Here is a 13946-nt window from a genome sequence, read left to right as displayed (position 1 = left end):
TGCAAGAAAAATGGTCTCTAAGCTGAAGATTGTCTATTACAGCACACATTCAAGATGTAGAATACCTTTCAGTTTGTAGAAAAAAAAATCATACTCCTCAGCAATATGTATGGTTTCTCATCGTGGCAAAATCTACGGAGTGTAAGTTGTAGTTGTGATTTTAAGAATGACATTCCAATAGGTCTTACAGTTACTAGTTATAATTGTGGTGTATTTGGGTATCAGGCCTGTGCCTGCATGCACACACAGTGCATTTAATTGTGAATTCCCTTGGTGGTTCAGGAACTCCCCAGCTAGTCTCTGTGCAGATGAGATAATTGGAAAAAACAGACCAAACTGAGGAGAGGCTGCCTTCCACCTTCATCACAGTGTGCTTCACTGTTTCGGGAGCTGTCCAGGCAGGACCTCCAGACACCTACAGAGATGCCTCTGCAGGCAGCTCTTGCTGAGCCAAGAGCTATAGACAAACACTATTCATGTGCTTCAAAGTGTTGATTAACATCCTTGTGGACAGTATTGCCAGGCCAGGTACAAGAATTAACAAGAATAATTGTTTGGGGAATTGTACCAATTTAAGCTGATGTCGGGCTATGACACTTGAATTGCCATCCTGTTCAAGAGATTTGACTCCTCACATGAGCATTACCTCATGCAAGGATTTTCACAAGTTGATGCTGTAGGTTTTTTGTGATCCCTTTTTTTTTAAACACACTCTATTTATGTGTCTGTGCCACACCATTTCTTGAAATGTCAAAGATGAAGAAAAGTAAGGCTAAGTGGGGAGAGATTTTAAAATTCAAACCTTTTTCAACAGTTTACATTAAAATCCTAAAGTGACAGCCTACAATTTTACATACTGAAAAATTTGGAAGATGTTCTCAACCGTTTCCTTGTCACCTCTGCAGAACTTTTCCCAGCCAATGACAAAGGGAACAAGTGCATTTTTTGTGTTTTCTTGCTCCTGTTATTTTCTTTTCTTAAATTTTGACAGAAGATATTTCATTCATAAATGCAAAACATTCCCCCTTTATGGCACGAATTTTGTCATCATAACAAATGTACTTCAAAGAAAACAGTATCACATTTCACGGAATTGATAACTTGTGCCAAAGGCTAAGGATATATCTCTACCAATAAAATCAACTACATTCAAGTTTTCACCCATTCTGTGATGAGAAAACGTGCACCAATACGGAAACAGTTATGAGATATGCTGGTGTAGATGCACTACATAGGAAACAACCAAGACATTTTCTTTGTTTTCCCATCTAATTTACTACCAGTGTCTGTATTATAAACCTGTAAGTCTGGAACCTAATCATGTAAAGTTCCAAATCCTTTACTTCAGCATATCTTAGGTGAGTCTGACATGGATAATCTGACTGGCAAAAGAAGAAAATGAGAAGTATAAGTCCCTCATACAAGCCACGATCGCCATGGCCTTACAATGCTTAACTAAGGGAAATTTCAACAGTGAGCTTAACACGAATTGAAGTTCATATACTTCTGTTTAAACACAGATTAGGATGTCTGACAGATAAAAGCCACTGAAAAGCTGACAATCTAGTTAATACAAATAACTATCTTCCACGCTACAAAATGCTCTGTATTTTCTGCTGTGTAGAAACTAGTATAATAGCATACATTTTCTGAAATCCAAGAAACAAAACTCAGTTATGGTTTTTCAGGTTATGCAGTGAGTTTTTCACTGGATATAGATGCCATAAAATAATTATAATATTATCAAATATAAAATAGAAACGGAACCATTCTTTAGACATTTTACTTCTGTAATGAAGTAAAAAAAATCCCACCTTGCTTCATAACATAATGATCCTGAAAGCATATGAGAATTTCCTTAGCCCAGATACATAGAGGGCAGCTGGGAGCCTAACTACTGACAGGGGAAAGTACAAGTGCCCACATACTCATTTTTCTGGACTACCTCTAGCAATGATGGAGTTGCCTCTGAGCTACTATTCCACATTCCAGTTCTGATATAGATGGGTTTGGCCTCACCTCCCCAAGAACCACATGGAAAAGTTGGAAGTAATTTGTCTGCAAATGAGCTACTGTGCTCCTCCTCATGGAAGAAAGGGGAAAAGGAACTGACTGTGAGAGTTACTCAGCCTGGTGATTGCCCTGCTACCTGGAATATGTTTCTTTTTATCCAGTCAAGAGTGGAAATTGTGATTCTACTCATAAAAGGTTCTCATCAGAAGTTTCATGTTGCAGAGTACAAAGAAAACAAATTGAAGTGACCAATGCCTTTTCTGAGATCTCATCTCACGATGCGCTCTGGGCCTTCAGAGCACCTGTAAACACAATGGGAATCATGGAACTGAGTGTGTGTGAAGGCAAGGCAAAAATCTGAACTCTGCCACAGAAAACAAAATCTGCAACATGAGGAAAAATGAAGTGTCTTCATACCAGATTTGATAGACTAGCACGATGGGCACTTAATCCAGTGACTGCCCATAGGCACTACTACAACAGAAATGTTTAAGAGCAACAGACAGGAGAGCTTTCTGCAAAGCTGAAACCCCAAAGACAGTTTTCAGTTTGGTTTTAACAGTACATGTAGTTGATGTATACTTGATTAATTTAATAATGGTCACTCCAGCATTACGGTAGGGATTAAGAGAACATTTTTTCCTGTAACGCATCACGTGACTTCCTGGGACTGTCAAATCATTTTCTACCATAATATTATCAGAGACTGGAAATGAGGCTGAGCTTTGGGGGTTTATGATCTCATGTGGGCTCAGCTAATGCACTGTTTCATATCACTGGGGTGTCTAGGTCATTGGCTCAGAGTAGTGCTATCACCACATTTTCTTCCATTTCATACTGGTAAGAACCTAAGATCTTGGCAGAAAGAGAGGAAATTTCTTAGTTTAACTTTCTGTACTTTTTTTTTCTTTTTACCAGCTAGAGTAGTTTAATTTTTACAAAGCTATCAGTACATATTTCAAGTACAGAAAATAATTTGTTGGTATCTTCATTAAAATAATTTGTTGGCATTTCCATTAAAATAAACTGCAATGCTGCAAATCTTACATTAAAATATAGACGCACACTAGTAATTATAAAGTAATAATCAAATAAAAAGCACAGCAGAACAGTTCAATTACAGACAGCAATCACAGTATAATCTTGTCCTACCAAGTGTGTCTCCAGGTATAGTTTCAGGCTGTCTGTCTCTGCTTTAGGAGGAGTCCAGTTCTCTGTTGTTTCCATGGCTTCATTTAACCAGTGAATGAATTCATCCAGCTTGCTTACAAACCCCTTTCCATTTAAGAAAAAAGAAATAACAAGTAAAGCATTGGTTAGTAAAATGGCAATGTGAAAAATGTATGCTCAATTTTATTATATTTTTTAGCCAAAAGAGTAAAATTTTACCTCTTACAACCTAAAACAAACAAACAAAACAATTAGAGAGTGGTCTTTTGGTAACTGCATAGCAGAACAATGTTTCTGGGAATAATCCAATGTGATATTTTGGGACAAGACAATGTGGAATCCATATGACTGGATGAAATAGAGAAAACAGCAAAGTTTTAAAGAATATGAGGGAGATATATAAAAAGCTTCATAGAAATTATAATGAAAATTGAGCTTAAGACCTTGCACTGAGCAGATTGGGTTACTATGAGCACTGAATGTTGACAAAAGGGCTGAACAAAGCTGTATTAACAAGGTATACACAGCAGATCGAGGGAAGAAATTACTTGTCAGAACTTGGGTGTTGAGATTCCTGTTTTGTTTCATAGCATGAGACTCAGAGAGAGGAAATCAAACAGTAGATGAGGCAGAATATATAGCATTTAATATAAATATTGCTGATTGCATTTGAGCCACACAGATGGTGCTCCAGAGAAGACAGGAGCTCCTGTTTCTCAGGAGCACCATTTATTTCAAGATTAGTACCAATTATATTGTCTGATTAAAAATAGTGCCCCTGAATTTACATGATTGGATGATTCTATCAGCACATACTGAGTACAGATAATTTTACCGAAGTCTTATCCACCACAAAGCAAGAGAGTAAATGGAATAAACTGACCGTGATGTTTATAAGCACCCTGAAAATTAACTCTGAAGAGGAATGTGCATCTATTACAAGTGTTGTAAGACTAGATTAAGTTAGGTCTAATACTGGTTATATTATTAGTCATTAGCTATGAATTTCCAGCATAGTGGGAATTTTAATTTCCAGATGGGTAAAAACTCAGTATATACACTCAGTACACCTCAGTCTCCCTACTCTAGTAAGTGATTTCTGCTAATAATTAGTCCATTCTGAGGGCTAAAAGCAAACTAAGCATAGAACTTTTAAACATTTCTTGAGTGTCTCAGGAGCCCAAAACCTCTTCTCCAAAGTTGCACATGAAACTGGAATTCTAAACAAGACAGAAAAAGGAGTCTGAGCAGTAGGCGCATAGCTATGTTATTTAAAGGGGCAATGGTAATAACTGAGACCAAGCAGAGCCACACTTCCTTCAAAAGTCAAGGTCGAAGAGCCATTTTGATCCAGCACTGGCAAGAATCAGGATCCAGCAACCAACTCTTGAATCCCATGCTTCTAAACCAAAGCTAGAGTCTGGCAGGAAGCTGCAGTGCATACTGCAGGCATGACAGCACCCACTTCAGCACTCAGAGGACTAATTTTTTTATGTGACTGCCCACAAGACCTCAGGATAAGGAGACTATTGCTGTCTCTATTTATGGAGCCCACTATATATCAAACCATTATAAGGAAGCAAACTGGTACTGTGCAGGTTTCATTGTAGGCTATTTTCCAGGGCATTCCAGAAAGAAGGAAAAAAGACTGGGAGAGCAATCCAGTGGCTGTGGTGACTGTGACAACATGCCTTTATTCTGGGGCAAGTAATGAAGGCAACCATATCTGCTGTCTCCCAACAGGCTATCATACCACAGGAGCTATGTTTCCCCATGTCAATCTATGGACAGGGGCAGGAGCAAGATGTTCTCCTTGCTCCATTGCTTACTTTCTTCTAGCTCACAGTAGAGCATGAGATGAGTAGAGCCAGAATGGCAGAGGAGTGGGAGACATGAGCCGAGGAGGAGAAGAGCAGAAGGAGTAAAGTCCTTCTTGTCCCTCCAATAAATCTCTGCCTGCATTTTAGCTATGTGCTGTCCTTGAGAGACAAGGTGATATGGTAAGCAAAAAGAAAAAAAAAAAGGCTCTCTCTTGTACATGCGCCATGTATTTTATGAAGACAGACACGGACAGACACGTATAACATCTGCCGGCAGTACTCAATGTCTGTATGCCTTCAAAAGGGTGCTTGGAAACACTGAAGGCTCGCATCAGTATAAAAAGCAACTATTAGCCACGGAGGTACTTCTGTCCTCTCACAAAACCTGCCTGTGTTGCAACATTTGCTACTTCCCGCTGGTGCTCAGACACTCGCAAGCATCCAGCTCCAGCAGCCTCGTGCGTCCCCTCGCCACCCAGGCCAGGCGGGCCCCAGTGCGGAGCGGGGAATGCCGGGGGCCCCGTCTGGAGGCCCGGACAAAAAAACATAGAGACGGTCTCTTAGAGAGCCACCATGAGGCACCTTATCTCCGAAAGAAGAAAAAGGAAAAGAAAAATAAAAAGAAAAAGAAAAAAAAAATGCCGGAAGAGCCAGTGCCACCTGGCACGTTAGGACCGTGGCGGGGGACACTGCGCCCGAGGGGAGCCCGCGGCGGGGGGAGCAGCGGCCGCGGCCAGCCCCGGCGGGCTCTCTTCTGCCAGGCTGCACAAATCACAATAATCCTACCATTTTTCAAATGACGGCTATAAAATTTTATTGAAACCATTCACAAGCGCACATCTGTAGCAGCCGAGGGCGGCGGAGCGCGGGCCGCGGGAAGGGCAGGGCGGGACGGGCGGCGCGGGCCGCCGGCTGAGGGAGCGCCGCGCGCCCGCCCGCGCGCCGTGCCTGGGCCCACAGCGCCACCTCCCGGCGCCGGGACAGCACGGCGGGGACAGCAGCGACGGCACACAACCGAAGGGACACCCCTCTGCGCATACCGGGGCACAAATTACAGACGGTCCGGTTGCAGCTGCTAGAGAGCGTGAGAAATAGAAAATTATTTGTATCGCAAATTGCACGTGAGATTAAATCTCAGCAATGCAGGTCCCACTTCATTCGCCCTGAATTAGTGATCAAAACAATGCCCTCGGATTTTCTTTTTCCCAGCAGTGCCCAGGATTCAGTCCTACTTATTTGAATAGCCTGATGCCCGGGGGAAGGAAGGAGCCGCCCTTGATGAGCCAGCCGCCAGCCCCGCGGCTCCCTGCCCGGAGGGAGCAGCGCCGGCTCGGACACTGAAGCCCGTGCCAGGATCCGATCCCCGAGCCGGCGCCTCGGGAGGGACGGACCCGGCCGGACCCTGAGCGGCCCTTGCTCCTTCCCACAGGCTCCGAGGCTGAGGCCAGTGCCCGCCGCCGGCTGTAGCCCAGCCCTGGCACGAACGACCCGGCTGGGCCGGGCAGCCAAAGGCACAAGCAAACGCCGCCTGCGCTCGCATGCTTAGAGAAGGAGCGGTATCGGAGTCCCATGTAGCCCTGTCACAACTACAGATCCGGATTTTTAATCCTCCTAAGGCTCATAACAGAGTGGAAGCCCAAAACATAACTTATCCCTGACTAAAGGGCCACTCCCCTATGCAGCCTGACCACCACGGAGTCAGTTCTGTGTAATCAAGGTGGCCCGGTTAATTAGAATTCAATTAATGATGTACATGTCGTCAGGGACACAAACAGCATTAGAATAGCTCCTCACCATCTCAAATGTTTCCCAGGATATGTGGGTGGACACAAAACCAGTTCTAAAAAATAATGTGGAAAACATTGTCTTAAAACACAGAAAATCTATTGTGACTGTCTCACAGAGATGTTTTTAAAAACAGATTACAAGATGAATTATATTAAAACAAAGGATAGGCAATCCTAAAAAGATAATCCTAAACCCCAGTCCAGGAATATTCAGTGAAAGAAATAAATTCACAGGATGGCAAACTTTAACCAATGGAGGAGATTTTTTTTTCTCTGCATTTAACAAGATATTCATAAAAACACTTTACATCCCTTTCTAGACACTTCTTACCTTTCTGCCTTTTAAAATTGAGATTATATTTTTCTTTCTCTAGATATTTTTCTTCATAATTTTAAGATGGGAAAAAGGAAGATGTTTCAACAGGTAAAAACTTCAGTAAAGGTATGCTGATTTTTCCTGTGTAAGGATCTGATCTACACAGCATCAAACAACAATGAAAATACTGTCAAATCTACCCAGTTTGCATTTGGTAGAAATTTACAGGAAATTAAAGCATTGTATTTTCCATCAAAATTTACTGGAAGTTGAAAACTCACAGCTGGCTACACTGAATCCAAAAATTACTGTACAATTCCTCAGAGAGAATCGAAGGGAACAGAACAGAAAAAAGACACACCAATATAATCCAGTCTCTGCCTTTAGAGCAGCTGGTTCAGTTTTGCAAATATAATAGTTTCGCACTGTGCTAGCAAGCTAGACATAAAAACTTGAGCTCCTACAGCATAAAATTGTTCTTAGTCTACACTACTTAGTAGAGAAACAAATGTTTCTGGTTGTTATTGGATGATTTGTAGCTGCTTCTGTAGTAAAGTTTGAAGATAATGATAAAGCCATACCTCACGTGGGAAATTCTTAAACATTGGGCTTTAAAACCTTCAGCTTTCCATTTTGTTTCATGACAATTTTACAAATTCTCCAAGGGGGAAGAAGAAAGTCCTGATCACACACCCCTGAAAAAAAGCTAGAGCAAAAATGGCTTCATTTGAAATTTAGTACATAGAAAGCTGGGGGTTTTTGTGGTCTAATTCTATTTTCTCTGGATGGGTAAGAATGAAAAAGACATTTCTAAATATGGGGGGGAGAGAGCTTAACTCAGTGTATCTGCTTAATTATCTTATAAAATGAAAATATACTTAATTCAATTGTTCTGCACAATTAAGGAATTAATTAATTAACTGAAGTATTAAATATAAATTTGATGGGATTTAACAAAATATCATGACACTTTCTTATTAATGACCAGAACACTCAAATTTTTTAAATCACCAGAATGAGAATTCATTTGCTGAGTCATGCAAAGGCATGCTCAGAGGCCAAAGGCATGCATGGATATTGGGCTGAGGAAGGATGTGCCTGGAATTGTGCCTCCTGCCCTTGTTCTGTTAAACATAAGGGCATACAGAAGATACAGACGCCCCACCTGCGGCGCAGGGCTGCAGGGCTCTCTACACCCAGTACAGCTGCACAAAAGATCTTGGTTTAGGCAGCCTGGTTTAGTCTGGCACGTGGAGTAACAGAGCAGAAGAGCAGCTGTGGTGCTGTGCCACCAGTGGAAGAGACCCTGGAGCATGGGGGCAAGGCCTCCAGAGGTGGAACAAGTCTCACATGCAATTTGCTACGTTTAATAGGCCTGTGTATGTGTTCTATCCCAAATGTTTTTAATGGACACAGAAGTAGGTAGCCTTTGGCAATCAAGCAGTTTGTGCCTGACTCTATCCCTTCCTCCTGTTTGATGGATTCTGATTTAGATATTTCTCCCTAATCAGGATGACTGCTCAGCACACCTCACTGCTCACTACCTGCACCCCACTACTGCCTCTTGGCATGGACCAGGATTTCCTCACTCCCTGTATTTCTACAACTTCTACAGTCCCCTCCTAAGCTTTCCCACTGAATTTCAGAAGTTCACCCCATCTCTGGTCAAAGACCATCCATCCTCTTTTAGAAATATATCTCCACTAACTTTCCACTTCATAGTTTGCAGTAACAGACCTGGCAATGATATTAATGTCACCAAATGAGTCAATCAAATAAGTTTTGGTATCTGGTCATAGCTATGCTTCTGGAGTTGGTGGGACAGCCGATGTTCATGGTTTAAAAGGACAAAATAGAGCCCGGGAGAAATATTATGGGCTGCCAGCAAAATAAGAAGGAGTTGATCTAACTAAACTTCTGGTAACAACTAGAAAGCTAGTGATAACTATTGAAGTGCTTATGAGATTATAGAAAGGCTCCAGCTCCTTATGATATCTTTGCATGTTCTCATACTTGTCAGGGGTGTTGCTCAGACACCTTTTCATTGGGTTGCAATTTTCTGAGCAGCACACAACTAAGACCTCCCAGAAAAGCTTTACTATCACAGTCATGAAAAAACTCAGTTGGCTATCGAGTCACTTAAAACTATGCACACATGCTCTCAGCTATGTTACCACCACTTCTTGCACTAGAACTTTTAGAGTTTCCTAACTTCATGGCAGTGGTTTAATTTTACTTTTACATTACAAGCTCTCCTTTTTTTTTTTCTTGGTCAGATAGGAAAGTAAACAGTTCTGGTGTTCAATAATTTTAGCACTTCAAATGATCTCATTTAGACTTTGAAGTTCAGCTTTCATTAATTGAATGGAATAGGAAAAGAGGCAGTATCTATCTCAGCTGCAGCTATCACTTTACAACTCCAGCTTTTATTGGACCACATTTAGAATGGAAGTAAACCAAAGCCCAGTTCTGTAGTTTTGAGCTTTAGTCCAAAAGAACATTTAGGGCTACCAAAAAACAGAAAGTGGAAACATGTAACCTTTTTTAAGTGTTCTTACACTAAAAACAGGAGTATTTTATATGGATTTAGTAGATTTTTTAATATGGGATTCCTTTAGATGGGGAATTTGGATATACACATTTAAGGAAATGCATAGACCGAAATTAATATTGCCAAAATTATGCCATAAAACAGAGGAAGCAACTGCACCCAACTAACACCATTATGAAAAGTTTTACGGTACTGATCCTAGATCAAATTTTGGGTTTCCATTTTAAGGAAAAAGAAATGGCATGGGTAGCAAATTTATTTCAATATATTTTGGCCTGTAATTTCAAGCTATGCAATTTTAACACCACTCAATTTATTACTCTTACATTGTCTTTTTACATGTATGCTGGCTTATACTTAAGACACTTTTGCCCATTGCATTTCTAAAAGTACAAAGCCCTTCTAATGACCTAAAATAAGATTAAAATCAGAATAAAAGCAACACTGCAGACCATTAAATGCAAACATTCTAAAATTATCTGACATGATAGCTAAGTCTGATGGTGGAAGGTCTACTCTGTTCCACAAGCCTCAGCGTGGAAGCACTAGACAACAGTGCTTGTTAAATCACTACCCCAGACCTTTTTTCTTTCTACCTTCCCTTTTATTACACAAAGGGAGTTCTCTTCTTAAAAGAATTGGTTATGAGGCTGTGTGCTTAAAAATGAATGCCCAATTTTGTTGCAAGCCAGCAGTGTTGTAAAGTTTGTTCCCAATTTACAAAAAGACTGAGCTCACAGAGGTGTCTGTGTACAAGGATGGGCTGGCTCTTAGGGCACTTCTATCACAGAATACATTAAGAAAACCCTTTGTCTAACCACAAAAGGACTTGCATATTAGTCTCAGGAGGAACACATTCCTGTCCATGGACTTTATTTTCAAAAGGATAAAAGTGTGCTTTCTTCATAGGCAAAGGTAAGGCAAAGAAATCCAGGTACTCAAGAGGATGAGGCTGCAACAAACTGCCACGGTCAATTTAATTGGAGGTAGAGCCAGAAGCAACAATAAAACCATTAGCAATACAGATGTTAGGGATCCCAAAGGAACCAAGATGCCACAATGGAAAATATTCTTTGTGTGATATTGTCAAGATTCTGTGACAGGCAGTGACCTCACAGAAACATAAAACTGACCAAACACATCCATAGGATGGAAATACTTAACTTGTGGTTCAGGATGTATTCACAAACTATTCTGAAATACAGCTTGGAGGCTGTCTCCTAAAGAAGTGCTACATTTACTCAATAACCACAGTTTATCAGAATGTGTGCCTTAAATGCTCCCTCCAAAGTGGTTAAAGATCAAATACTTTTCTTAGTGGACATCTATGTAAAGACATAACAACTTTTATATATTGCCTACTTCTATATAATGTCATTTCAAGGACTGTTTAATTACACAAATCTTTCCTGAGTGCCACCTCTAGGCTTTGTGCCCACCTACCACACACAGAAATTATTATTAAATGCATTTTATCTAATGGGCATCTATTGAATAGGCCATGAATTAAATAGTTATGGAACTTTCTGTTCCATAACCACAGGATAGTCAATGGCTCATTATTTTTCCTGGGTTTAGAGTCCAAGCTATTTTTCCATACTGTATTCTGACTATAGCAGGAATAGCAAAAAATATGTTTAATTTCTCAATTTCCTAAAGCCTTCTAGGTAAAAGAACCACAAACATAAAGATAGGATTTGCTTTAAAAGCATGAAAAGTGAAGAGAAACATGTGAAGTGTTACTTTTTAATCCAATAAAAACAGCTGTATTTGACAACGGTGCATCCAATTGTGCAACAGAAAGTTCACCGCCCCAATGGGACTATTGACTTTGTTTCTGCTTTTGGACAAAAAGCAGGTTATGGTAATCCAAATATTAAAAATCACTCTTTAATGTATCTCTGTAGATACTCAAACTTTTCCATGATGCTAAAAACATAATTTTTTCTTTACCCTATACATTGTCTTAAGGTGAAGGTCTACTTTCTCTTTAAAAGTACTACCACCACAAATCCTTCACTGCTGTTGGAAACTTGCAAGATGTAAAAAAGGGATTCTCAGTTCCCGCAGATTCACCGTGAAGCAAAGATAGATATGGCAAAACTAAGCCAATGCTGCCAGAGAACACTGTTCTAATTCTTAGATTAGCAGAGAAGATTCCAACATCACTGGTAACATTTCCCTCAGGCTTTTGAAGGATCAGTGAACACCCAGAACCACAGAAACAAAATCCATGGGCTGGAAGGACAGTGCTGGGGAGAAGCATGTAGCCATGAGGCCAAGAGAGCTGTGCACAGGAATGCAGTACAGCAGCATAGGAAAAGCCAGTGTCATTGTGGCTTTGCATGGGTTGAAGAGCAAGGTGGACTGGCAGAGAGAAGGAAGCGGAAAGCCAGGAACACCTGATTCTTACATCATTTACAGAATCCTCTGGTAGGAACTGAACAGCAGTATAGGCTGGTTGTAAACCTCCAGAGATGCCATCTGCTCTGATGGCAATGGCTGCTGGCATCTCTTCGTGCTGACGTGGCCATGCGTCCCACCTGAGATGCAACATTAACAGGAACAGAGCCAGACAAAGTTCCTGCATTCATTCAGGTGAGGATTGAGGTCACACTGAGAAAATATGGGCGCTGTACCTCAAAAGCAGTGTGAGGTTCAAAGCACTCCTGGGGACTGAGTAAATAAATGAGCACATCCTTCGTGGTACAGAGAAATCCTACATCTGCATTCACATTCTGGATGACAGACACTAATTCTGTTTATCTGCATCCTAAGTTATCATGCCCACTACTTGGAATTCCAGTTATTTTCAAAGCAGGGCAGTGAGCATGAGCCCTCTGGTGGAGGCAGGATGTGCCTCCTGCCAACGCTGCTGGGCCACCGAGGAGAGTGGGAGGGACTCTGACCAAAACACATCCCTGTACACAGACAAGCTTTATCTCCACTGGCTTATGCAGGCACACAGGTATCAGCTAAAAAAGCAAATACTTTCCACTGTTCTAATCAGCACTGGCTCCTATCAGAAACCCTCTACAGTGTGGATCTGTAATGAAATATTTTCAGCATTCAACTTGTTTAGCATTCTGAAGGTGGGAGAAATTGCTGGGGTACCCTGGAAAAAGGTTCCTTAGGAAACAATATTGACACTATGGAGTGAGTAGTATAAGCACCAGAAAGGAGAAACCCATGAGTTGAAGGAGACCAAGAGCCCTGCAAATGAGACAGAAACAGAATGAACAGACTATAAGGAAACGGGGCATATGCAGGGAGAAAAATGAAGGAGGAGAAAGTACAACGAAAAGAAAAAAATAGCTATTTTATACTTAGTTTTTTTAAAAAAGGAAGTGTGATAGTCTTTGGCAATAAAACAGGCAGGCAGAAGCTCTGAGTTAAAAGTGGAACAGTCAGAAATCAGATATTGAGTGATCTGAGTCATGTACAAACTCCTGAAGGATCATACAAGTCTGGTCTTCAAAGTTAATCATACTACTAGGATTGACATATAGTTTCTAAAAATATATTTATTTACAAAGAGCAATGTCTTTTATTGGTCACGTCTCACAGAAACTCTCCTTGCTCTTAAAACAACTTTTTTTCTGAGTAATTTCTTTTCTACATAAAATTCAGGAGGTCAAAGCAGCATTAAGGAAACAAAGAAAGATACCCAAAGCATCTAATACAGAATAAGTTTTGTCTTATGTATCATAGCATCCAATACACTAAACTAAAGCCTTTTTAGCTGATACTTTTTATGTGATCCTGTCTAAGTCAAAGACTTAACATATCTAGAGATCAGTTAAGACATGTGAATGTTTTTAGGTCACATATTCTTGTTTCACTCAGTAAACTAGGGAGAAAGAATGTCTCCAGAAATTTGTAGCCAAGGATGAGAACAGCAAATAAATCTGCCTGAGCCACAAAAGATGATATCAGTAATTCCCAGAAAGAGAGACTTCAGCTCTGCAGCAGCAGCTGGGAGGAGTGTGTGGATTCTGAAGGGACCACGAGCACAGCAGAGGAGAGGGGCTGTCTTTGGTAAAAATGCCAGACACCAAAATGAGCTATTAAGTAGTGTATAAAGGATAGTAGCACAAAGCTGTAGTAAATTCACATCCACTTTACAGTCCCAAATTCCTTTTTTTTTTCTTTTGTGCACTCTAAACTAGAATAGAAAATGTAGAAGTTAGTTCAGGACCTCTTGTTTGAAAGTACATATTTATTATTTATTCTACAGGTCCTAGAATCTATTCTACAGGACCAAAAATCATGTCTCCTGAAAACATGTC

General features: G+C 40.7%; 1 protein-coding gene across 2 annotated transcripts in view; it reads right to left on the bottom strand.

The window, feature by feature from the left end:
• Nucleotides 1–13946, bottom strand: part of AKAP6 (A-kinase anchoring protein 6) — a 256747-nt gene that overhangs the window by 149045 nt on the left and 93756 nt on the right. For both annotated transcript variants that reach the window (XM_058807155.1, XM_058807157.1), the window contains exon 5: nt 3166–3288. In XM_058807155.1, the coding sequence (XP_058663138.1) occupies nt 3166–3288 (123 nt within the window). The remainder of the gene's footprint in view (nt 1–3165; nt 3289–13946) is intronic.

This window comes from Ammospiza caudacuta, chromosome 6 (genome assembly GCF_027887145.1).
Source record: "Ammospiza caudacuta isolate bAmmCau1 chromosome 6, bAmmCau1.pri, whole genome shotgun sequence".
Taxonomy (NCBI): domain Eukaryota; kingdom Metazoa; phylum Chordata; class Aves; order Passeriformes; family Passerellidae; genus Ammospiza; species Ammospiza caudacuta.
Note: the sequence above shows the minus strand (reverse complement) of the source record. Positions and strands in the feature narration are given on the sequence as shown.